Source organism: Sus scrofa, chromosome 14, assembly GCF_054392235.1.
Source record: "Sus scrofa isolate SSC_HxYL_T2T_F1_AM1 chromosome 14, Sscrofa_HxYL_maternal_Yorkshire_Landrace_v2.0, whole genome shotgun sequence".
In the NCBI taxonomy this organism is placed as follows: domain Eukaryota; kingdom Metazoa; phylum Chordata; class Mammalia; order Artiodactyla; family Suidae; genus Sus; species Sus scrofa.
In genome coordinates this window covers 52,592,052-52,616,758 of record NC_139396.1, presented here as the reverse complement: position 1 = coordinate 52,616,758, position 24,707 = coordinate 52,592,052, and the positions used below count along the sequence as shown (strand labels likewise).

The 24,707-nt window shown below is 47.7% G+C and overlaps 2 protein-coding genes across 7 annotated transcripts in view; one reads left to right on the top strand and one right to left on the bottom strand.

The window, feature by feature from the left end:
* IFT81 (intraflagellar transport 81) overlaps positions 1–24,618 on the bottom strand; it is a 299,226-nt gene extending 274,608 nt beyond the window's left edge. Inside the window, exons 1-2 of one of the 4 annotated variants that reach the window (XM_084996213.1) lie at positions 22,680–24,618; positions 12,940–13,081 (exon numbers count right to left, since the gene is read on the bottom strand). The gene's annotated coding sequence lies outside the window, so the exon portion shown is untranslated. Of the gene's footprint in view, positions 1–3,989; positions 4,159–12,437; positions 13,082–22,679 lie in introns of those variants that run through there. The other 3 variants (XM_084996212.1, XM_084996216.1, XM_084996217.1) reach the window with 3 other exon arrangements.
* Positions 4,033–23,408, top strand: P2RX4 (purinergic receptor P2X 4). Of its 3 annotated transcripts, none has more exons than XM_021073038.2 (12): positions 4,033–4,253; positions 9,673–9,820; positions 13,196–13,267; positions 13,377–13,449; positions 13,891–13,987; positions 17,790–17,870; positions 17,975–18,116; positions 18,217–18,353; positions 21,620–21,713; positions 21,848–21,913; positions 22,238–22,333; positions 22,822–23,408. In XM_021073038.2, exons 1-12 carry the CDS (start codon positions 4,120–4,122, stop codon positions 22,846–22,848), a joined length of 1,167 nt encoding a protein of 388 aa, XP_020928697.1. In that variant the 5' UTR covers positions 4,033–4,119; the 3' UTR covers positions 22,849–23,408. The 3 variants fall into 3 exon arrangements, with proteins under 3 accessions (XP_020928697.1, XP_084852401.1, XP_084852402.1); XM_084996275.1 differs by having other exon boundaries at positions 9,673–11,939; positions 12,743–13,267; XM_084996276.1 differs by lacking the exon at positions 9,673–9,820.
* Positions 24,619–24,707: the final 89 nt, after the last annotated feature.

Sequence of the window (24,707 nt, the reverse complement as noted above, 5' to 3'; positions counted from 1 at the left end):
ACATTTCATAAAAACAGGATCATACAATATGTGGCCTTTTGTACCTGGGTTCTTTCATTTAGCATAGTTCCCAAGGTTCATGCACATTTAGCATGTACCAGTGTTTCATTCCTTTTTATGGCTAAATATTCCATTGTAAAGCTAAAACACATTTTATTTATCCATTCATCAACTAATGGCTATTTTGTTTACTTCCACTTTTTGGCTCTTAAGAATAGTGACTATAAACATTCACACACAAGTTTTCACATAAAACATATCTTTTTAATTCTCTTGGATATATACCTAGAAATAGAAATACTAGGTCATGTTGAGAAATTGCCCGACTTTTCTAAAGCAGCTGCACCATTTTATTTTCCCACCAGCAGTGTATGTCTCTCAATTTCTCCAGTCTCGCTATCTTTTTGATTGTCCATTGTTTTAATTTTAGCCATGCTAGTGGGATTTCAATTTGCACTTCCCTAGTGACCAATGATATTTAACATCTTTTCACATCCTTATTGATTATGTGTGTAACTTCTTTGTAGAAATGTCTTTTCAATTCTTTTGCCCATTTTTAGCTGGGTTGTCATTTTAGTGATGAGTTATAAGTTAAAGAACTCTTAAGATTCTAGACTCTAATCAGATATATGATTTTTCCCATTCTGCACATTGTCTTCTTTTTCTCACTAATATCCTTTGAAGAACAAAAGTTTCAAATTTTGATGAAGTCCAACTTATCTACTTTTTTCCTTTGTCACCTCTGCTTCAGGTGTCAGATCTAAAAAACCACTGCCTGGAGCTCCTGCTGTGGCACAATGGGATTGGCAGCATCTTGGGAGCATTGGGATGAGGGTTACATGCCCTGCCCATCATAGTGGGTTAAAGATCTGGCATTGCCACAGCTGTGGCTTAGGTTGAGACACTGTGGCTCAGACCTGATCCGTGGCCTGGGAGCTCCATATGCCACGGGGCAGCCAAAAATGAAATAAATTTAAAAAACACTGCCTAATCCAAGGTCACAAAGATTTCCTCCTATGTCTTCATATCTCTGATCCATTTTGAGTACCCATGGTATGTGGAAGTTTCTGGGCCAGGGATTAAATCCATACCACAGCAGCAAACCAAGCCATGACAGGGACAACACTTGATCCTTAACCCACTGTGCCACAAGTGAACTTCTGAGTTAATTCTCTTATACATGGTAAGAGGAAGGGGTTCAAATTCATCATTTGCATGTGGATATCCAGTTGTTCCAGCACCATTTGTTGAAAAGACTATTCTTACTGAATTGTCTTAACATCTTTACTAAAAAACCTTGTTCCTTTTTTTTTTTGTCTTTTTGCCATTTCTCAGGCCGCTCTCTCGGCATATGGAGGTTCCCAGGCTAGGGGTCGAAACGGAGCTGTAGCCACCAGCCTACGCCAGAGCCACAGCAACTCAGGATCTGAGCCGCGTCTGCAACCTACACCACAGCTCACGGCAACGCCGGATTGTTAACCCACTGAGCAAGGGCAGGGACCGAACCCACAACCTCATGGTTCCTAGTCGGATTTGTTAACCACTGCGCCACGACAGGAACTCCCCTTGTTCCTTTTTAAGCTAAATTCTCAAAGTTGCTCAATAACTGACTATATTTAGTTGAGCATACAATATGCAACTGAATGTAATTAAGATATACATATATGAAAAGACCCAACTGCAATCAGCAGTCACTTTTACTCTATAAATTAATATTAGTGTATTGGATTTTTTTCACTATCTTAATTGTGCTGATGGTTTCATAGGTGTATACATATTTCAAACCTATAAAATTATACACTTTAAATATGTACAGTTTATTATATGTCAATTATGCCTCAAGATAGCTGTTTTTTAAAAGATATAAACTAAGGGTAAGAGTATAAATGAAATACTTTCCTAACCATTTTTCAGGATCAGCTTCTCGGGTTGGGCCTAAAGATACACTACCATATAGGCACTTACGAAAACTTAATTCTGCATTTCTCTTAACTGACTTTGTTCCAACACACAAGCAAACCATTTAAATTCAACAGCTGGAAGGCCAGAACCATCTCATTATTATGAAATAAGTATTAACTGAGAGCTGGAAATGTGTTTTGACTCTTAAAGAAAAGTATTTTTAAGTCTCTTTCCAATGAGAATTTAGTGACTGCGTTCTCCTTTTCCACACAGAGTTTAAGCCCTCCCAATTGCACAGGCCTCTATTTTGACTGACTTATGTCTGTTCCCACTCCTATCCCTGGGATCAAGGACACTGTCAAGCACACAACAGTCACTCAGTGGATATCTGTCAAATGAATGAAAAAAATCCCACTTAAACTGTCACCACTTTTTCCTGGGATCATTTTGGACTGAGGAAGGTGGCAGCTCTATTCCTCCCTCTAACATAATTCCATCATCTAGAGGCAGATACTGCCTTTCTCAAGTTTTCTTATTATTCATCTTTTTATATTTGGAAAAACAAGGTAGGATGGCTTAGGAATCTTACTTTCAGGAAAAGAACTAAAATGTTGTGTCAAAGATCATGTGTAAGATCTACAAACTAGAAGCAATCAGATGGGAGCAGTTAGGGAAATCATGGTTTACCCTCTGGAAGGAACAATCCATAGATTAAAATTATCGTTATGACAAATCTGAAGTAACGTGGAAAACAAGTGGTGTGAATCAGGAATTGAAAAGCACCATCACTGACTATATATAATTACAACTTAAAATTTTATGCACAATTATTTTCTAGAATTTATACTCCATGAAGGCAAGATGTTTGGGTTTGTTCTGTTCGCAGGACAGTGCCTAGCATTTGGAAGTTGTTTATTAATACTTGTTGAATGAATTAATGAGACTAAATGTAAGGCATACCTATGAAAACATACCAGAAGGGGATGAATACATGTGGAAAATTATGTTCAAATACTGCAACGTGGATATTTCCTCTATTTTTCCTCTATTTCTACTTTCCCTCTATTTTCCAATTCCCCCTAAAGTCGTAGTAAAATTTTCTCAGTTCAAAAGATGGTCACAGAAACCTGTCACCAGCCTCAAGCCGCTTCCTCCCCTGTCCTCCAACTAAGGAGGCATCTGAATTACAGTAGGGATGTGGTCTGACTTCAATTCCAAGACGGGTATTTTACAGCATCCATGGCTCCAAGCCAAGAGCTCCTAGGGTACCAGATACTTAGGCATTCTCTCCAGCAGTTAAGAGGGCAGCAGGGGGAGTTCCCATCCTGGCTCAATAGTAAAGAACCCGACTAGTATCTACGAGGATGAAGATACTGGCACCCTGGCCTCACTCAGTGGGTTAAAGATCCAGCGTTGCCGTGAGGTGTGGTGTATGTAGGTCGTTGCTGTGGCTATGGTGGAGGCTGCCAGGTGCAACTCCCATTCGCCCCCTGGACTGAGAACTTCCACATGCTGCGGGTGTGGGCTTAAAAGTCAAAAAAAAAAAAAAAAAAAAAAAAAGCAGCATGCTCCTCCTGCGTGAGTTCAGACTTCCACAGAGGCTGCTCTTTCTACTAAACCGCCCTGCGCCTCCGCGCCCCCTTCCAGGGTCTCCTCTAGACACCCCAAGAGGATTGCTCATTATCCCTCCCATCCCTCTGAAGGTGGGGCGTATCTCACTCTTAAAGGGGAGGACCCTCTTTTCTTGAGGGCTCTATCTCTCTTCTGCGTCACTGGTTCCCCCTGGTTTTCCTGATAGGGTCCTTCATTCCCGAAGGAGAGGTCACCTCTTCCTGTACTGCCCATTCCCCGTACAGCCCACTCCCCCTTGAGGGAGTCGCTCATTCCACGTCGCCCTCTCCAAGTGGGGGGGAGGGGGATCACTATTCCCTTGCCCCTCTCCTGAGGGGACCATTCGTTCCCAAGGAAGCGGTCCCCAGCCCCATTTCCCCTGAGAGCGTTGCCTACCACCTGGCCATCCCGAGGCTGTACTCGTACCCAAGGCACAAGTCACGCCTTGCGCGATCCCAACCCCTGAGGGCCAGCACCTCCTCCTTCCGGGCCTTCCTTCCGGGCCCTCCCCCGCGATCCAGGCGGGGCTCCCGGGAGGGACGCCGCGGCGGGTCTGGCAACCGGGCCCAGTGCGCGGAGCAGGCTGGCGGCGGAGGCAGTGGGGCCATGGCGGGCTGCTGCGCGGTACTGTATGCCTTCCTGTTCGAGTATGACACGCCCCGCATCGTGCTCATCCGCAGCCGTAAAGTGGGGCTCATGAACCGCATGGTGCAGCTGCTCATCCTAGCCTATGTCATCGGGTGAGCGAGGCAGGGGGCGGAGGGAAGGGGGTGACCCGGTGGCCGGGAACTCCCCCATCTGGGTCCCAGCTCTGCACCTGTTCCTTCTGGCCTAGGTCCTCGGGCGAACCCCACGAGCGCCCTCCAGGTGGGACCCAGGGGACTGCAACCCGAGGCCAGTGACGTAATCCCTCTCCCAGACCCTGGCCTCGGGGGAGAAGGGGAGGAGGCTCTGTGAGGCGGGGCGCTCTGAGTCTGAGACTGCTTTGTTGCTGTGTCTTAAAGGCAAAGCCCGGTTACACCTTCATCCTCGCCATTCAGGCTCCTTGTCCTTCTGACTTGCTCCAAGGTGTCATTTGGCCGGGGGTGGAAGGGCTTTGCCCTAAACGTCTCACTCTTTGCTCTTCACTTTGCAATCTGATGGTCAGCTGACAGAAACCAAGGTTTGGGATTGGCACTTGGTTCCTTTTGGGGGTCCGTGACGTCCAGTCTTTTCCTTTGAGCACCATATGGTAACCCAAGATAATAGAGAAGTCATACATTCAAAAATCATTTAAAATTCACTTCCTTTGTTTTGTGGGGGTTGCTAGGGGGCTTAGTGTAGGTACCTGCCTTAGTCTCATCATTCCCCCCATGCTGCCCTCTTTGTTTATATGTCCTGTCTTTATCAGCCCTCATCAAGTGCTTAACTTTAACTGATGCATCAGTTACAATGTAACTGGAGAAAGGAGGTGGAAATTAATTTACCAACTGGTCCTGCTCTCAAGGTCTGCCTGGGATGTTATGGTGTCTACAGCTGCTGAGTTGACAGATGCCATCTGCTCCATCCTTCCTTTTCGTAAAAGGCCTAATGCACTGGTCCCCAGACTGCACATAGAGCCATTTAGGAGTCTGTAAAAAAAATATTGATTGCTAGCTCTCAGACCCAGACCTTCTGATTCAACTGCTATAGAGTATGACCAACTCCTCAGGTAACTCTGATACGCAGCAAGGTTTGGGAACCTTGTGTCCTAGTGTTTCCCAAGCCTGCCTGAACAACTAGCCTAAGGAATTGATTAAAGCTAACAACCCCCACCCCCTCCCCAGGGTGGGGCTTGGAATCTGTTAACACTGCCCAAGGGAATTCACATGATCTGGCAGGTTTGGCTTCTACCTTCTATCAGTGCAACAGCAGTAGGTACTGACAGTATTCAATAAAATGCCGTCCAGGTACGGACTCCACCTCAGAACCACCTGGCCTGTCTCCAGGTTTGCAATCATTAAGTCACATTAAGTACCATCACCACCAATTCCTTGCCCCTCAGTGATTGTGATGCACCCTTAAATTTTGAGATACACTACTAGCTGGTTAAACTCATATTGCTGGGTTGGACCTGGAAGTATTTGGAATCAGGAGCTGTCATGCAGCTCTTTCCTTCTGGCTTTTGCTGCTCAGGGGAGGATCAGTTTACATCTACTTTAAGGTATCTGTAAAGTTCTGGACTTCACAGAAACTATAATCCTCACTTGTAATATATGGGAGCCAGGAATCACATGAAGTTGTTGAACATTTGAAATATTCCTACTTCAAATGGAGATGTGCTATGACTATAAAATGCATGCCAGATTTTGAGGACATAGTGCAAAAAGTTAAATGTCACGTTAATACATTTTATATTGGTAACATTAAAATGTATTAGCTGTGTTAACTTACATTAAATATATCATTAAGGAGTTCCCATTGTAGCGCAGTGGTTAACAAATCTGACTAGGAACCACGAGGTTGAGGGTTCGATCCCTGGCCTTGCTCAGTGGGTTAAGTATCCGGCGTTGCCATGAGCTGTGGCGTAGGTTGCAGACATGGCTCGGATCCTGAGTTGCTGTGGCTCTGGCATAGGCCGGTGGCTGCAGCTCCGATTTGACCCCTAGCCTGGGAACCTCCATATGCCATGGGAGTGGCCCTAGAAAAAGGCAAAAAGACAAAAAAAAAAATACATATATATATATATTTTTTAATGATATATATATCATTAAAATTACTTTTACCTGTTTCCTTTGACTTTTTTTTGTTTTTTAAATGAGAGTTGCAACATTTATTTCAGTTTCTCTTTTCTTTTTTCGCCACACCTGAAGCATCTGGAAGTTCCTGGGCCAGGGACTGAACCTGTGCCACAGTAGTGACCTGAGCCACAGGTGGGAAAACGCAGGTGCCTCAACCTGCTAGGCCATCAGAGAACTCTTCTTTTTACCTGTTTTTTTGTTTGTTTTTTGTTTTTGATTTTTTGGTCTTTTTAGGGCCACCCCCATGGCATATGGACGTTCCCAGGCTAGTGTCGAATCAGAGCTACAGCTGCTGACCTACATCACAGCCACAGCAACGCAGGATCTGAACTATATCTGCGACCCACACCACAGCTCACGGCAATACCAGATCCTTAACCCACTAAGTGAGGCCAGGGATCAAACCCTCATCCTCATGGATACTAGTCAGGCTAGTTACTGCTGAGCCATAATGGGAACTCCTCCAATTAAATTACATATGTGACTTGTGTTATATTTCTACTGAGAAGTGCAGCTCTGTATGGTTCCTATGGAGTATCATCCACTTTGATCCTGAGGATTTTTTAAGCAATAAAAATACTTGGCTTTTATGGGTTTTTTTTCATTTTTTTTCTTTCTAGGGCTGCACCTGCCCTATGCCACAGCCACAGCAGTGCCAGATCTGAGTTGCATCTGGGACCTACACCATAGCTCACAGCAATGCCAGATCCTTAACCCATTGAGTGAGGCCAGGGAACAAAACCTGCATCCTCATAGATACTGGTCAGTTTATGACCTGCTGAGTTACAATGGGAACTCCTGTTTTTATAACTCTTGTTGAACAAATCTGACTCAGGATCTGAATTAAGAGCTTTAAAACAAAACAAAATTTGTCTCTTGACTTCCTGATTCAGTTCATCTTGATGAAATTGTGGTCTCTTTTCCAGTACTGACCAAAAAGAGTCTGAACATTTCTCAGTTATCTAATTGTGTTACCAGTGACAGGATGAGGTAATAGTTATTCATGTAATGATTGGTGTGAAACCATGTATCTCTGACTTAGCAACTCACTGTCCAGTTGGCCCTCCGTATCCTCAGGTTCTGCAGCCAGAGAGTCAACCAAACACAGATCAAAAATATTTTTAAAATCAAAAAAATCCATCAGAGTTCCTGCAATGATGCAGCAGGTTAAGGATCTGTCATTGTTTTGGCAGCAGTGTAGGTTCAATCACTGGCCTGGTGCAGTGGGTTAAGGATCAAGTGTTGCCACAGTTGTGGCTTAGGTCACAGCTCCAGCTCAGATTCAGTCCCTGGCCCAGGAACTTCTATATGCCACAAGTGCAGCCAAAAAAAGAGAAAATTCAGAAAGTTCCAAAAAACAAATTTGCCACTTACCAACTACTTACATAGCATTTACATTGTATTTACAACTATTTACATGGCATAAACATTTTATTAGGTATTATAGGTAACCCAGAGATGATTTGAAGTATACAAGAGGATGTGCATAGGTTATATGCAAATACTACGCCACTTTATTTTATTTTAAAAATTTTTATACCTGCACCTGTGGCATATGGAAGTTCCTGGGCCGGGGGTCAAATCAGATCAGAGCTGTAGCTGCCGGCCTTAACCCACTCAGTGAGGCCAAGGATCGAACCAGCATCCTCATGGACACCATGTCAGGTTCTTAACCCACTGAGCCGCAATGGGGACTCCACTTGATACCGCAGATTTTGGTATCTTCCGGGGTCCTGAAATCAACTCCCTTTGGATATCAAGGGCTGAGTGTACTTAGTGGTAAAATAATAGTGATCCTGCCCTAAGCTTCTCTGTGTCTGACTAGAATTAAATGGAAATTTATATTGCATCTGAATTCCTAGAAACCCCGAAGAAGAGGACTTAAAAGGGAAAAGCAGACAGTGAACTTGGAAATTGCTCAAAACAGAAAAACTCATCAACCAAAAGCAGCAAATTTCTGAAATCTCAGCACCTTGAGCTTTGTAAGGAGAGGAGAAGGATGCTAGCATTTCTTGATTATAGAAATAATAACAACAGTAGCAGTAGCTGGTTGATGTTTAACAACAGCTCTGAAGAAGAGAAGCTCTGATTTGTAGTATTGACCAATTTCCATGGTGCAAATACTCCCACCAGCTGTATGGCACAGGGACATGTATCTAGTCACTTGTGATGGAACATGATGGAGAATAATATGAGAAAAAGTGTATATGTATGTGTATGTATGTGTGTGTGTGTACATACACACACACACATATATATAAAATGCATGCTTGGGTCACTTTGCTGTACAGCAGAAATTGACAGAACATTGTAAATCAACTATAATAAAAAATAAATTAAAAAAAATACTCCCATCATGGCCAATTTCAGCCTCCCGATGCTGGATTACAAACATTGTTCCAAGCAGTTGACATGCATTAACTCATTTAACCTTACAACAATTCTGTGAAGTCCTGTTACCATTCCCAGCTTATAGATGGGAGAACCTGCGGCAAGGAGAGTTAAGCTAAGCAGCTTGGCCAAAGTTATGCCTAGTGAGTGATGGAGCTGAGACATGAACTGGGATTGGCTAGCTTCAGTCTGGGTTCCAGTGTCCTAATCATCATGTAACCATGCCTTCAGATTTTTAACTATTCAGGCTGGTAGTAAAGTCCCTACTTCAGAGGAAAGAAGCATACATATGACCCAAATTCTTAGAGAAAAAAAGCAAGAAACTACTGTAAAGTTACTTAAAAGGTGAGATTCTCCTTTCTAGAGGGAGTACATAGACAGATAGAGGGCAAGGGAAGAGGCTTCAAATGCAAAAGACTGGAATTAAAATGTTGACTCTGCCATTCACTGGCTGTGTGACCTTGGCCAAGTGACTTAACTTCTCTGTGTCTCGGTTTCTTCCTCTGTAAAGTGGAGAATAATGGTGACAGCTGCCTTATAAATTGCTCAATATTAAATTAGTTAGTACACATAAAAAGCTTAGATCAGTGCCTGGTCTAAATATTCAAGTGGTAACTTATTGTAATTTCTATTATGTCTTGGTGATTCTGAAGATGCATTGAAAGTGCTTAAATATCTAATAATAAGACAGCATTGGTTGAGCATTTTCTTTGTGCTAATCCCTGTGCTAAGTTAAGAAGTTAAGCAGCTTTTGCAAAGTCTACACTGTTAGTAAACATTATACTTTCAGCCTCTGACTATCAGAGGCTCCCTGGTCTCAATTCAAATTCATGAATTCCTAGTGGCAATTTAAGAGGCCTGGGTTTTTTCTGGGGTTTATTTGGCTGCTCCCAAAGTATACAGGAGTTCCTGGGCCAGGAATCGAACCTAAGCCACAGCAGTGACAATGCCAGATCTTCAACCCACTGTGCTACCAGGGAACTCCTAAGAGGCCTGTTTTATTTTGTAGGTGGGTGTTTGTGTGGGAAAAGGGCTACCAGGAAACAGACTCTGTGGTCAGTTCAGTTACGACCAAAGCCAAGGGTGTAACCATGACCAACACCTCTAAACTTGGATTCCGGATCTGGGATGTGGCCGATTATGTGATTCCAGCTCAGGTAAGCCTCCCACTTGTGACTCTGTCTAAAGCTCAGTTGGCCACTTTTTCTTTGACTTTGCACGCTTGATTGGCGTGCCCCCAGTTCTAACATCACCAGAGCCCAGACTGATTGTTTTAGTCCCAGAAAACAGTGTAGACAAACCTCATTGTGGCTTAGGGTCTGACAGGCAGTATTCAGTCAGCTGTTATTTCTTCAGCCCTAACATGTGACCTGCTTAAAAAAAGGAAGCTTTCCTTGTGGACCTTTCTCTCTCTCTCTTAAGCCCTGAAGGGTGAAAAAGCAAATGTTTTAAATCCTGGGGGAAAGTCAGGTAGAAGTATTACCTTTCCACAGTTTGTATTTCCTTTATTGTTTTCAACCCACAAGGTAGATCTTTTCGGTGTTAAAAATTTAACAGCAATTGAAGACCCAAAGCCAAACAAGAAGGGAACAGACATGCTCACACAGGGTTCCATCAGGAGCAAAGGGAAAGGGAGAAATTGTCTGGGGCAGCATTGTGCCCTCCCATCTGCTAAGCTGCAAAGCGCTCAGTTAAATATTGACCTTCTTTAACCATGATAATGGCTGTGATCCACAGCCAAACCCCACGGATCCCTCCAGATGGTCCAGGTGTTGGGTGACTGGGGTGGCCAAATGCAGATAAGCTACCCAGCTCTTGACTCAGAGCAAGGATTTCAGAAACTCTTTCAAGTGCATTCAATTCCAGCTGCCTTCTCAAGCATAGGGTCTCCTGAGGTGCCCAGAGAGAAGTCAGAGCTAATGAGGCATAAGGGTCAAATGGCACAGGGATCTGCCACTTGCTGCAGGTAGCCAATCCTGGTGGCATGCACCTGTCTCCACAGAGAGTCCTCTGCTTCCTGTGAAGCCACAGCTTGGTCCTGGCCAGTTCTGGGAACATGACAGTCTGTTTATGCACCCACGGAAGGCCAGGTCCCCCTGCCTCTGCCCCTCAGTGGAAAAGAACATACAGCAAGTCCGATTGGAGCTGGGGGGCTGTGTGAGCTACACGGGGCTCTCTATGAGCTTTCACGTTATCCTTCTGCTCCGCCAAAGATGGAACACAAACATCTCTGCACTGCATCTACTTGGCTCATCTCTAGACTGAATTGTCCAACTTAAAATAGGGGAAAAAGGAAACAGAAAGTAAGCCACTTGGACTTGTTCGGCGCTAAGTCAGGAGAGATGCAGGGGAAGCCTTCAGTAAACACCACGTGAGCCAGGTATCTATGTGGGGGAGACCTGGGAGCTTGACAGGGGCCAGGAGATGGACCGGGGACTCCTGCTTCAGGCTCACGCCTCCTCATGCAGCGATTTCCTCATCGCCCAACATGCTTTGTTCCAGGCCCTCCTCTGAAAGATGCCAGATATTCCCAGAGCTCCCACCACCTTGTCAGACCTGGGGGGTGCAGATGTCTGCAGACACTGTGGACCCTGAATTTCCCTGATGACTCCCAGCACTGACTCTGCTCTTTACCGAATGAAATGATCAGAACATTTTGTTTTAGAGCACACAGTGAGGGAGGGTCCGACTAGAACTCGCAGGGGTTTGTCTTTTATTCCTTATATTGGAAGGTCATTATTAGCAATGCTTCAGTCTCATTCCCCAAGCGAATTGCTCTCCAGAAACTTTATAACTTTTTTTATTTTGGGGCCATCCTGCAGCATATGGAGTTCTTGGGCCAGGGATCAGATCAGAGCTGCAGTTGCGACGTAAGCCACAGACACAGCAATGCCAGACCCTTAACCCACTGTGCCGGGCTGGGGATTGAACCCGCATCCCATCCCTCCTAAGACACCACCAATCCCTTGGTACCACAGCAGGAACCCCAACTCTCCGGAAACTAAATCAGCCATTTGGCAACTTCATACTTAGGAGGAGAAAACAGAACCTTCTCAAAGGGAGAAGTGTGTCCATTGCTCACCCTGATTGGGACTTCTCTAGAAGGTTTTATGTATTTATTTTAGTTCCTGTCAGGAAAGAAAACCAGCCACATCTGAGACCTTTGAGGTCTCCTGTTTTTGTACCTCTGAGTAAGCAGGTTGACAGAGACGTTCTGAGCACGTACTGGCTCTTTTCCCTCCACAAGTCAAGCTTTATTAAGAAACATTTCAGGGAGTACCCATCATGGTTCAACGGAAACAAATCTAACTAGTATCCATGAGGACACAGGTTCGATCCCTGGCCTCGGTCAGTGGGTTAAGGATCTGGCATTGCTGTGGCTGTAGGATAGGCCAGTGGCTACAGCTCCAATTTGATGGCTAGTCTGGGAACCTCCATGTACTACAGGTATAGCCCTAAAAAGAAAAAAAAAAAAAAAAGGAAAAGAAAGAAACATTTCAGGGTAGAGATGTGTTTGTTTTTTTTTTTAACTGAGGTGAAAAAATAAAAAATAAAAAATTTTTAAAAATTAAAAAAAAAGCTGAGGTGAAATTTGTGTACAATATTAACCAGTTCAAAATGAAAAATCCAGTGGCATTTAGTACATTCACGATGCTGTGCAACCATCACCTCAATCTAGTTCCAGAATATTTTTATCAACCTAAAAGGAAATCCACATCATTAAGCAACTGCTTCCTATCCCATCTTCCTCCTCAGGCCCTCACAACCACTCACCTCCTCTCTGTCTCTGGATTTGCCTCTTCTGTATATGACAGATCCGTGGGATCTTATGTTGTATAGTCTTTGGTGTCTGGCTTCTTGGACTCAGCATCATGGTTTTTTTGTCTTTCTTTCTTTCTTTTTTTTGGGGGGGTGGGGCTGGACCTGTGGCATATGGAGGTTCCTAGGCTGGAGATCACATTGGAGCTACGGTTGCCGAGCTGCACCACAACCACAGCAACACAGGATCTGAGTCGTGTCTTCGACCTACACTACAGCTCACAGCAACGCCGGTTTCGTAGCCCACTGAACGAGGCCAGGGATCAAACCTCATGGATACTAGTAGGGTTTGTTACCGCTGAGCCGAAGCAGGAACTCCCAGCATCATGTCTGTGAGGTTCATCCACACTGTCACCTGTGTCAGTGCTTCACCCCAGTTTTATGGCTGAGTCACAGTCCATTACAAGGGTTTCTTACAGACCACAATTGGCTTATCCATTCATCCGTGGAAACCCACCTGGTTGTTTCCACCTTCAGGCGATCGTGAAGGATGCTGCTGTGAACACATATATGCAGGTGTTTGTTGGAGTCTCTGCTTTCAGTCAGGTTGTAAACTCACTGACCCCAAGGTCAGTGTTGCCCTTCGCTCTCTGTGCGACCTGTGGAAGAAGTGAAAGGTACCACCCTAATAAAGGAACATCCAGCTTGGAGTGGGCTCTGCCTGGCTCCTCGGAAGGTGACACACAGTGCTCTCTCCCCTCCCCCCCCTGCAGGAGGAAAACTCCCTCTTCATCATGACCAACTTGATCATCACCATGAACCAGACCCAGGGCCTCTGTCCTGAGGTAGGCAGCTGCTCAGGAAGAGCTCCAGGCTGCATACCCTCCTTCTTGTCCTGCTGTGGGTGGGGCTGGGCCCTGTGAAACCTGTTTTCACTGGTTCTTCTTTGTGCAGATTCCAGATAAGACCACCACCTGTAAATCAGATGCCAACTGTGCTGCTGGCTCTTCAGGCACCCACAGCAACGGTAGGAACCTGTGGTGGGGACCCTACGGTAGACGCCTAGCCTGGGGAGACACCTCCCCTGTGGTCCCCTCTCAGAGGAAAAGCTCCGGGTGGAGAAAGCCCTCTCATCCCCCAGGGCCTTCACACCAGCCTGGGTGAGCCTGGGGTCCAGGCTGGGGTCTCGGGACCCTTTCCACCTTCATCTCTGCCATCTGCACCCCAAAATCCATCCCAGACCGGCAGCTTGGCATCACACCAGCCCTGCCACTGTCAAAGCCAAGGTGAGGCTGGGACTCGGGCCATTCTTTTCCGCCAATTCGAATTTCTGGACACTGTCTAGAACCCAGAATTGGGATAGCTCAAGACTGATTGTACAGGATACGTGGTGGCGCTTCCACTCTGACTCGCAAAGCAGAAAGTAGGAGACCCCCCTGTAGACCTGGGCCCCCCCTTGCCCCTGTAGGCGTCGCCACAGGAAGATGTGTTCCCTTCAACGAGACTCTGAAGACCTGCGAGGTGGCAGCCTGGTGCCCGGTGGAGGATGATGCACAAGTGCCAAAGTGAGTCCCACACAAGGGACGGAAGTGTCCTAGACCCCGGGTCTCGGTACTGAGGGAGGGGGAAGGGGAGTTAAGCCCGTGCGCTCTGGCTTCGTGCCCTTGGTGTCTATGTGGAGTCAGGTTTTCCTGGGCTGGCAGCTCTCAACCACAAGGCAGCAACCATCAGTGGCGAGTAGGCTTTGGTGTTTGTCACTCAAGATAGGAGGGCAAATGATTGACTTCTACGTACATTAGGGCTCTGACAGTTGCAAGTAAGTGACAGGAAACAGTGCTCAAGGCATTAAGCAGGTATGTGTGCACACACACACACGGTGGGGACAGTTTATTGTTCAGCTGACCACAGATATCCCAGCATGGCTAGATCCAAGGCTTAAAGGACAGCATCTGAGTGGTTCCCACTGTGGCATAGTGGGTTAAGAATCTGACTGCAGTGGCTCAGGTCCCTGAGGAAGTGCGTGTTCATTCTCCAGCCTGGTGCAGTGGGTTGAAGGATCCAGCATTGCTGCAGGTGCAGCATAGTTCACAGCTGTGGTTCAGATTCAGTCCCTGGCCTGGGAACTTCCATATGCCATGGGTGCAACCATTGGGAGCGGGGCGGGGCGGGGGGGAAAGCCTCTTGGTTCTGCTTCTGTCCCCATGTTGACTTCATTTGCAGGACCCATGGCATAGTCCCAGGTCTCCCCGCCCAGCAGTCCGTAGAGATTCTGGACCCATCCATCTGCACATCTTCAGCCACATCTGTCAGCCCATCCAGGGCATCACTGTGGCTGGGGGGTGGATTCTGCTTAGTGGCCAGGGCCTGGATCACATGCCTTCCTAGCTAGGGTTGGAGTCTGATGCCAAACCTAAATAACACAGGCCGAGAGCGGGGATGGTGTGGCTTCTAAAGGAGGAGTGGGGTTCTGTTATCGGAAAAAAGGGGTACAGATGCTGGGCAGGAAAATTATTAATGCCCATTAAAGTGTGTTTTATAAACTAGAGCAGGTTCAAGGTTGCCTAGAATGACTTTCTTCCCAATTGTGATCAGCTGTGCTATGAGTGGGTGGAGTTAAAGGAATGGCTTGCAACCCCGGGCCTTTCTTACAGTCAGACTGAGACCTCCATAAGCCCAGGGAGCGGGTAATCACATGAACTTCATCCTGGGTGTGTTGCAACACAAGAAAATGTAGAGAACTGCAGATTGCTGAAGGCAGCAGCTCAGACAAGGGAAGGAGCTGCTTGAAGACAAGGAATCCTAGTATTCTGGAGCTGGAAAGGAGCTTATGGAGGGGTGTTCACCGACATAGGAGCCCGTGTGTGGCTTCTGAGCACTTGAAATGCAGCCTGGTCCAAAATAAGCTCTCAGGGTAAAATACACTCCAGATTCAAAGACTTATTATTTAAAGGAGAATATGTACTATCTCATTAATAACATTCTGTGTTGTTCACATGTTGGAGTAATATTTTATTTTATTTGCGTTTTAGGGCCACACCAGCAGCATATGGAAGTTCCCAGGCTAGGGGTCAAACCAGATCTACAGCTGCCAGCCTACACCACGACTACAGCAATGCTGGATCCAAGCCACATGTGCAACCTACACCACAGCTCACAACAATGCCAGACCCACTGATAGAGGCCAGGGATTGAACCTGCATCCTCATGGATACTAGTCAGATTCGTTCCCACTGCACCACAACAGGAACTCCCTGGAGATTATTATTTTAGATATATTGAGTTTTTTCTCAAAAAGTTAATTTCACTTGTTTCTTTTTACTTTTTAACATATCTACTAGGAAACTTTTTTTAAAAATCTTTATTTTTGGCTGCCCCTCAGCATGTGGAAGTTCCCAGGTCAGGGATCGAACCCGAGCCACAGCAGTGACAGACAATGGTGGATCTTTAACCCACTGCGCTACAAGGGAACTCCTAGGAAACTTTTTTTTTTTTTTTTTTTTTTGGTCTTTTTAAGGCCGCACCTGTGGCATATCTAAGTCCCCAGGCTAGGGGTCGAGTTGGAGCTACAGCCACCAGCCACAGCCACAGCCACAGCCACGCCAGATCCAAGCCACATCTGCAACCTACACCACAACTCACGGCAATGCCAGATCCTTAATCCACTGAGCGAGGCCAGGGATCAAACCCACGTTCTCATGGATACTAGTTGGGTTCTTGACCCACTGAGCCACAATGGGAACTCCCAGAAACTTTTATAATATGGTTTGTGTCTCAGTATATTTTCACCAGTTTTATTATAGTGTAGGGTGATTTTTAAGTGTACACTGATAGACCAAATGACTCTGAGTCACACAGAGAGAAGGACCTTCCACCCTTATTCAGCCCCTTGCTGATATCAAAGAGGAGGTCCTGGTTTGGAGTGTCCTCAGTCCCTGTCTATCCATTTGTCACCAAGAACAAGCCCCAGGCCCAGCACCCCTTGTAGTCACGTCATTCTGGCGTTGTTGTATTTATTTGAACGATGACCTCTGACTTGCGGCAAACAATACTTTTTTATGGTCATGATGGAAAGTTTTATTTCAAAATGAATGTCCATAAAAGAGTTGATCCTAAAGGTGGAAAGAGCCCAAGTGTCCATCTACAGATGGTGGTGAACACGTACAATGGAATGTTTTTCAGCCAGAAAAAGGGGTGAATAAAAAGCTCTGACACGTGCTGCCACATGGGTGACTCTCCAAAACATGCTACGTGAAAGCCAGACAAAAAGGTCACGTACTGATTCATTTGGATGAATCATGCAGAATCGACAAATCCATAGAGAAAGAAAGTAGATCAGTGGTCCCCAAGGCTGGAGGGGAGGGGAGAATGGACAGTAACAGCCGGAGGGGCAAGCAGTTTCCTCTGGAGTTGAGGAAGATGTTCCAGAAGCAGACAGAGGTGGTGGTTGTACAACACTGTGCACTCTAAGATGGTTAATTTTGTGTTCTGTGAATTTCTCCTCAATTTTTTTAAAAGATGGGTTGATCTTAAAGACAAGTATTTGCACGTGAGGCACACAGATGTAGGAGAAAGGTTACAGAATAGGGAACGATGAAAAGTGTGAGAAACCTTGATATAATCCATCCCCTTGGGACAGGGCGAGAGTATTCGAAGCCCCAAGACAAGTGCCTTGGTCAAGGCCTTTGTCAGCCATGGCGACAGGCTCAGCTCTCCTCACCATGTGGCCCCAAGCTTGGGAAGTTTACAGCTTCAGCAATTCCTCTTGGGTAGGTAGGGGGATCTCCCCTGCCAAGGGGTCAGCCTCCAGCATCAGATCATCCGGTAGAAACCCCCCCAAAAGAGCAGGGTCCCTCTGGGAACAGAGTCAACTTCTGTCATTGGGAGCTGACACTTCCGAGGAGAGGCAGTGCAGCAGCAAACATGCACTTTGGGGGGACTTTCGAGGGTTCACCATCTAGCCTGCAGGTGATTTCACCTTCGCTTTCACTTATAAAACCAGATTGGTTGAACATTCCCGAGAACACCTGAGGGAGGTTAAGCCTGAAACCCAGCCACAATGGTTTCCAGGGAGGCCACGGAGCACCAGCCCTCCTTAGCTATTCCTCAGGCTCCTAAAATCCCTGCCACCTTGGGGAAGAGGCCCTGCCCTTCCCCGCTGGAAGGAACGAGAAGCCTTGCTTTACAACCTCCTCTCTGACCTAGGGTTGATGCAGAGGAGAGTAGAAGATACTGGAAATGTTTTACTTTTTTCTTGGCAAAATGATACTGGAATACGTACGTGTGTATGCTTTTTAAAAACATCACCTAGGTACATGAGTGTACATGTGTTTGTACTTTTATTAACAGTATGTTGTAATTCTTTTTCAGGCCTGCTTTTTTAAAGGCTGCAGAAAACTTCACTCTTTTGGTTAAGAACAACATTTGGTATCCCAAATTTAATTTCAGCAAGTAAGTGATGGCCAGTTGTGTGCGTTCACCACGGTCTTAGAGAAACTTCTGGCTCTTCTTGGAGGTCTTCCTCGCTCCTATGTTCTGCTTCCTCCTGACTTTAGGAGGAACATCCTTCCCAACATCACCACCGCCTACCTCAAAACATGTACTTACGACGCTAAAACAGATCCCTTCTGCCCCATATTCCGTCTTGGCACAATAGTCGCAAATGCGGGGCACAACTTCCAGGACATGGCCGTCGAGGTAGGGGCAGGTCCTGTCTTTTCTAAGGTGGTCTTTGGCACGTCTCATTCTAGAAGGGGCTCTGGGGAAAGCTTGCTCTGTCTCTGCTCGCAATCCACAGGGAGGAATCATGGGCATCCAGATCAAGTGGGACTGCAACCTGGACAGAGCCGCCTCCCACTGCTTGCCCAGGTACTCCTTTCGCCGCCTGGACACCCGGGACGTGGACCACAACGTGTCCCCAGGCTACAATTTCAGGTGGGTGTGAGCTTTGGGCCCTTGTCTTCTGTGTGTGGGGTGATGGTAGCTGGGTCACCCCCCAGTGGCAGCCTCCACACCCAAAGACCAGCACTCAGGCAGCACCCAAGGACAGCAGGGGGTGGGGGGGCGGGGGGGGAGGCATGTGCTGGGAGGAGTCTGAGCAGGGCCTTGGCCCCTGGCAGCCTGGCCTATAAGAGCCCTCCTTGCCTAGAAAACACATTGAGGAGTTCCCACTGTAGTTCAGTGAGTTAAGGACTTGACAGTGTCTATGAGGATGCGGGTTCGATCCCTGGCCTTGCTCAGTAGGTTAAGGATCCATCATTGCTGTGAGCTGCAGCGTAGGTCACAGATGCAGCTCGGATATGGTTGTTGCTGTGGTGTAGGCTGGCAGCCCCAGCTCCAATTCCACCCCTAGCCTGGGAACTTCCATGTGCTGCAGGGGCAGCTGTTAAAAAAAAGAAGAAACATGTTGACCATTTGCAGAGCACCCAAGATAGCCTGTCTGCTTTTGCTTTCTGGGGCCAGCCTCAGCCATGATCTCTGCTCACTGATTTCAAGCAGTGGTGGAGCCTGTGGTTCTCCAGCACCAAGGCCTCTGGGGCCTGATCCATGAATTAATAGGTTTCTCAGTTGATCGGCCCTCAGAATCTCAGAGGTGCAGAGAATCAAGTGTCAGCCTCAGGAGAGGCCTTTGCTGGTGTTTCCCTACTGGAAGTGCAATGTATTTGCTTCCTAGGGTGCCGTAAGAAATGACCGTGAACTGGGTGGCTTGAGGCAGCAGAATTTGCTCCCTCACAGTTCTGGAGGCTAGAATCCCCAAATCAATGTGTCGGCAGGCCAGGCTCCTTCCTTCCTCTTCCAGCTTCTGGTGGCTGCCCACAATCTTTGGTGGCCCTTGGCTCACAGATGCTTCATTCCAGCTTGGGTCTCTTCCACTCTATACCCATCTCTGTGTGTCCTTTCTCTCTTAAGGACACCAGACATATCAGATTTGGAGTCTACCCTAATCCAGTATGATCTCATCTTAATTACATCTGCAAAGACACTATTTCCAAGTAAGGTCACATTCACAGGTTCGGGGTAGACCTGAATTTGGGGGGACAACATTCAAACCCGTACAGCTGGTAATCTGATGAGATGGCTGAGGGTCACAGTTGCCACTTTCTTGAGGCTGTAACATCGGTAGCCACATACATTTTCACAGGCCCTTTGATGTCTCTTCCACACGTGGCCACTCTTAAAAACAGGGCCCAGGCGGGAGCACCTGAGCATGTCAGTGGTGTCCTTGAGCTGCACTTGTCTCCCTCTAGTGGTGACATGTGGAATCAAATGCACGCAGGATCTGCGGTCCCTTTGAACCATCTGGCTCACTGATGGGAGGGTAGGTGCTTGCATTTTTTCCCAGTTAAGGAGTTAGATTTGCATAGCTCTATCTCTGAGGTTACACGGCTCTTGTAGAGACCACTGCGGAAAACCTCAGGCTTGGGTTGGAACCTCAGAACAGAGAGAAGACAATGGGACACCGCCCCTCCCCACCAGCGTCAGTCCTGGACTGTGGCATGGAAGTTGTGGGCCAGAAGGATCTCAGGCCATGAGCTTAGGCTCCTGGTGGATCCCCTGTATGACACGGACAGCAAATGGTGTCCGTCTCAGTGGTCCTCCCTCCACTGTTTCCCTTTGTGTTCTTTATTTGGTTAATTCTTTTGGCCACACCTGTGGCATGAAGCTCCCCAGGCCAGGACCAAACATGCACCACAGCAGTGACCTGAGCCATAGTGGTGACAATTCCAGGTCCTTAACCTGATGAGCCACCAGGGCACTCCCTCATGTTCTTTTTAAAAGGCTCTATTGAGGAGTTCCCATTGTGGCTCAGCGGTAACAAACCTGACTAGTATCCATGAAGACTCAGGTTCGATCCCTGGCCTCACTCAGTGGGTTAAGGATCCAGTGTTGCCGTGAGCTGTGGTGTAGGGCACAGACACGGCCAGGATCCGGTATTGCTGTGGCTGTGGTGTAGGCTGGAAGCTACAGTTCCAATTCAGCCCCCAGCCTGGGAACTTCCATATGCTACAGGTGCGGCCCTAAAAAGACAAAAATAAATAAATAAATAAATAAATAAAACTGGCTCTATTGAGATCTAGTTCACATAGTACACAGTTCACCCATTTAAAGTGTAGAAGTCATTCGCTTTTAGAATATTCAGAGTTGTGCAGCTATTACCACAGTCAACTTCAGAACATTTTCATCACCTCAGAAGGAAACTCAGGACCCCTAACTCTCACCTTTCAATCCTTCTGTCTACCTCAGCCCCTGGCAATCACTAATCCACCTCCTCTCTCCAAGGACTTGCCTTTTCTGGGCTTTGAAATCAAAGGACGCATACCCTATGTGACCTTCTGTCACTGGCTTCCTTCACTCAGCATCATGTTTCCTTCCAGGTTCATTCATGTTTTCGCATTTATCAGTACTTCTCTTTTTATGGCTAAATAATATTCTGTTGTGTGGACACACCACATTTTGTTTATCCACTCATCCAACTGATGGATCAGTGGTTCTTTAATAAAAAAAAGGGCTAGTGCTGACACGCACACTATTATCTATGGAATGGATGGTCAACAGGGACCTGCTTATAGCACAGGGAACTCACTCAGTGTTCTGTGATAACCTATACGTGAAAAGAATCTGAAAAAGAAGGTGTACATGTATATGTACACCTGATTCACTCTTCTCTACGGGAGAAATTGATACAGCCTTGTAAGTCAACTACACTTCAATAAGATTTTTTAAAAATTCAAAACAAAAAGCCTCCAGTGCTAATGCTCAGTGGCCCCACCCAAAAAGCAGTCTTGGCAATTGCTGCTGGCCACACTCTGTTAGTGGCCAGGGTTTCCTTGAGAGAGGCGGGGGGCTCGGCTATATCAAGAAGGACCCTTGGAGCCAGAAGTACCAGTTTAAGTTGTTAGGAAGTGAGGGTGATGGCGGGGGGGGGGGGGGGGGCGGATGCAGAGGTGTCCCTTCTGCCAGCCTTTCAGACCCTCTGCCCTGTGGGCCCCAGCACCCTCCTGCGTGGCTCACATGAGCCGGGAGAGGCCCTGTGGTGCTGAGGCCCTGAGTGTGGTCTGTTAGGAGCCAATCTTTAGCAAACGCCAGCTCCACCAGGGTCTCCAGCATCCGCTCTGACATCCCTCGCCCAGGACCAGCCGTTCAGCCACTGTCACACGCCGCCCCTGCCCTTTCCCTCTCACCCAGCCTCCTCTCCCCAGGTTCGCCAAGTACTACAAGGACCAGACCGGGGCTGAGTACCGCACGCTCATCAAAGCCTACGGCATTCGCTTCGACATCATCGTGTTTGGAAAGGTAGCCTGGCCGCCGGCTCCCCTCAGTCAGAGCCCAGCCCTGCTCCTCTGGGCTGGCGGGCCAAGGGGCCCCCCTCCCCACCCCATCCCAACCCCCCATCACAACTGCGTTTTCCTTTTCTCCATCATTTGCAGGCTGGGAAGTTTGACATCATCCCAACCATGATCAACGTGGGCTCCGGCTTGGCGCTCTTAGGGGTGGTGAGTGGCTTTGACCTCCCGGGTCACCCCCACCCCCCAAGGGGGCCAGAGGCTGCCTCAGCAGTGGCTAGCACAGCACGTTGAGACCCTCCACTGGCGTCCTGGTCCTTTCCCTTGACCCCAGACTTGGTTCCCTTCCCCTACCCCCACCCGCTCCACCTTCTCTCTCCCAGACCTCACAGCTGGGGGCCAAGGCTTCTCCTGAGAGACAGAGAAGACTTTCCTGTCCACAGAAGACCCCAGGCTGCATGGGGAGGGGCACACACAGAACAACGGGGGCCAAAGCACCCTGGCTCATCCTTTCTCCCCCTCTGCTACATTCAGGCGACAGTGCTGTGTGACGTCATTGTCCTCTACTGCATGAAGAAAAGATACTACTATCGGGAGAAGAAATACAAATATGTGGAAGATTACGAGCAGGTAGGCCCAGCTCCCAGCAGGAGGAAGGTCCAAGCCCGTGACCTCCTCTGCCTCTTGTACCAGTGGTGAGAACCCCTCACACGCACCGGTGTGTCATCAACCCAATCACAGCCGCTCTGGTCATGTGCTCCATTCCTAGACCATCTGTACTAGGATTTACTGCATAACTTTCTCAAATGGACTCTAAATTAAAATTTAGCCTCGCTTTACTTAGTGACGCCTCAGGTTAGTCATGATAATGGATATCGTGACAAGATCTGTGTCACACTCTAGAAATCGCCTCGCAGAGCAGGGTGGGTTTGGGGGGCTGGGTCCCCTGCTCTGAAACCCCTGCACGAGGACATACCTGAGAGGGCCAGCTGTGACAGGCCACAGGAACGTCCTCAGGGACTCTCACCTGCTGCCAGTCCAGGCTTGCCTGCAGGCAGCACATGGCAGGGGCGCGGGTATCCGCCAGCATCTGACGATAAGCACATTGTTCTCTGCAGGGTCTTGGCAGTGAGGTGGACCAGTGAAGCCCATGCCGCACGTGGGCTCCCCAGGGCCCTCATCAAAGCACAGCGAGAAGGGAGAAAAAGCTGCCGTGTCACCCCAGAGAGAGTTCCAGATTCTGAGTCAGTCTCCAGGAGGACTGCGGGGTTGCCCAGCTGCTCCCATGTCTTGTACGCAGTTTGCACAGTAAACACTCTGCACAGCGGGTCACCTTTTGTCCGTGGGCAATCACCTCAGCTGTTCCTTCAGTTTGGGGTCACTGGAACAAGCTCCAGGTCCAAGGCCAGTGACACTGCTGTGGCTACAGGACGTGGCAGGGGTGGGGGGGAACCTTCTCCAGGATCAGCTTTCCTCTGAGGCACCCACCTCCAGGCCCCTGTGAGGCCTGGCAGCTCAGTTCCCACACTTTAGAAGGGAAGGTGGCCGCCTGGGCGGCGTGCCCTCTGAACACCTGCCCGCTGTTCCTCTTCCCCCAGCAGCCTCTTCAACCACCCGGTCATGAGGCGGAAGGAGCATTTCCCCTTCGAGAAGCTTGGCATAGTGATGATTGAGGACCAAATATTAAAACAAATCATTTTCTTAACCTCTGTGTGGCTTCACAGCTCAAGCTAGAACTTTCCTTGCTTCTTTTCGACCTTGACCAGTAAATCCGCGTGTTATCCCAGCTCCCTGTGCTCAGAAAAGGTTCCTGAAATATCTGTTGCAGGAGCTTAGGCACTGCCCCACCCCCACTTTAACCGTCTCTCAAAGGTCTAAGCATTTTGATCTTCATGCGCTTGTGTTCCTCTAGTACATACAAGACTTCTTCTCTGTGGTGACCACTACTTGTCTCTCCTGTGCTCATGTGTTATCTAAAAGTGTGGCTCTGAACTACAGGGAACCCAGTTTTAGGTGACGTGAAGGTGGTTTATCCTCCCTCCCATTTGCTTTCCAGAAGCCTCCAACCAAAAGCAGAATGTTAATGAAGCTATTTCCAGCTCTGACTTCACACCTGCTTCATTCTGCGTCAGGTGTTCAGAATCTCCCTAAAGAAAGCAGCTCGCCGCCACCCCCCCCAACCCTGACATGAATTCATTTCCCTCTACTGAAGGGAAGATTATTTTTTTGCTTTTTTTTTTTTTTCTATGGCAGCATATGGAAGTTCCCAGACTAGGGGTTGAATCGGAACTACAGCTGCCGGCCTACGCCACAGCCACACCAGATCTGAGCTGTATCTGCGACCTACACCACAGCTCAAGGCAAGGCTGGACCCTTAACCCACTGAGGGAGGCCAGGGATCAAACCCACGTTCTCATGGATCCTAGTCAGGTTCGTTAACAGCTGAGCCACCACGGGAACTCCAGAAGGTTATTTTTAAATCTGCTCTGCTTCTGGGGGGATACATGACCATGGGATACATGGGCTTTTCTTGCTTTGGAGGGGAAGAAAAGGTTTACCAAACCCCTCTAAAAAATGTTCAGGTTCAAGACTCCCTTTTTGAAAAATGCCTGCTTGAACACACAGGTCAGGTGGAGCTGGAATTTTTAGGGAGGGCTTCTCTTGCAGGCTAAGGAGTACTGATTACTGAAGTACGGGAGACTTTCTGGCTCCCCTTTTTCTTAGACGAAATGCCACGGCCAGATGGGGTGAGGCAGGGGGTGGAGGTGGCCTTACTATTTAACTCACCAGCGTCATCTTGTGTTTCATCGCACCCCCACGTGTTGGCACTCTGGCGCTGCCTTTTAAGCAGGGTTCCTTCAGCTTTGCATCCGTGGATGACCTTCCAAGAGACTCTGAAACCCCTAAAACCCTGCAACAGGATGCACCTGTGTGCCTCTCTTCTGGCTTTCATCAGTCAGTGGGGTCTTTGACTGGGAACACCTGCTCCCAGCCCTGGAGGGCC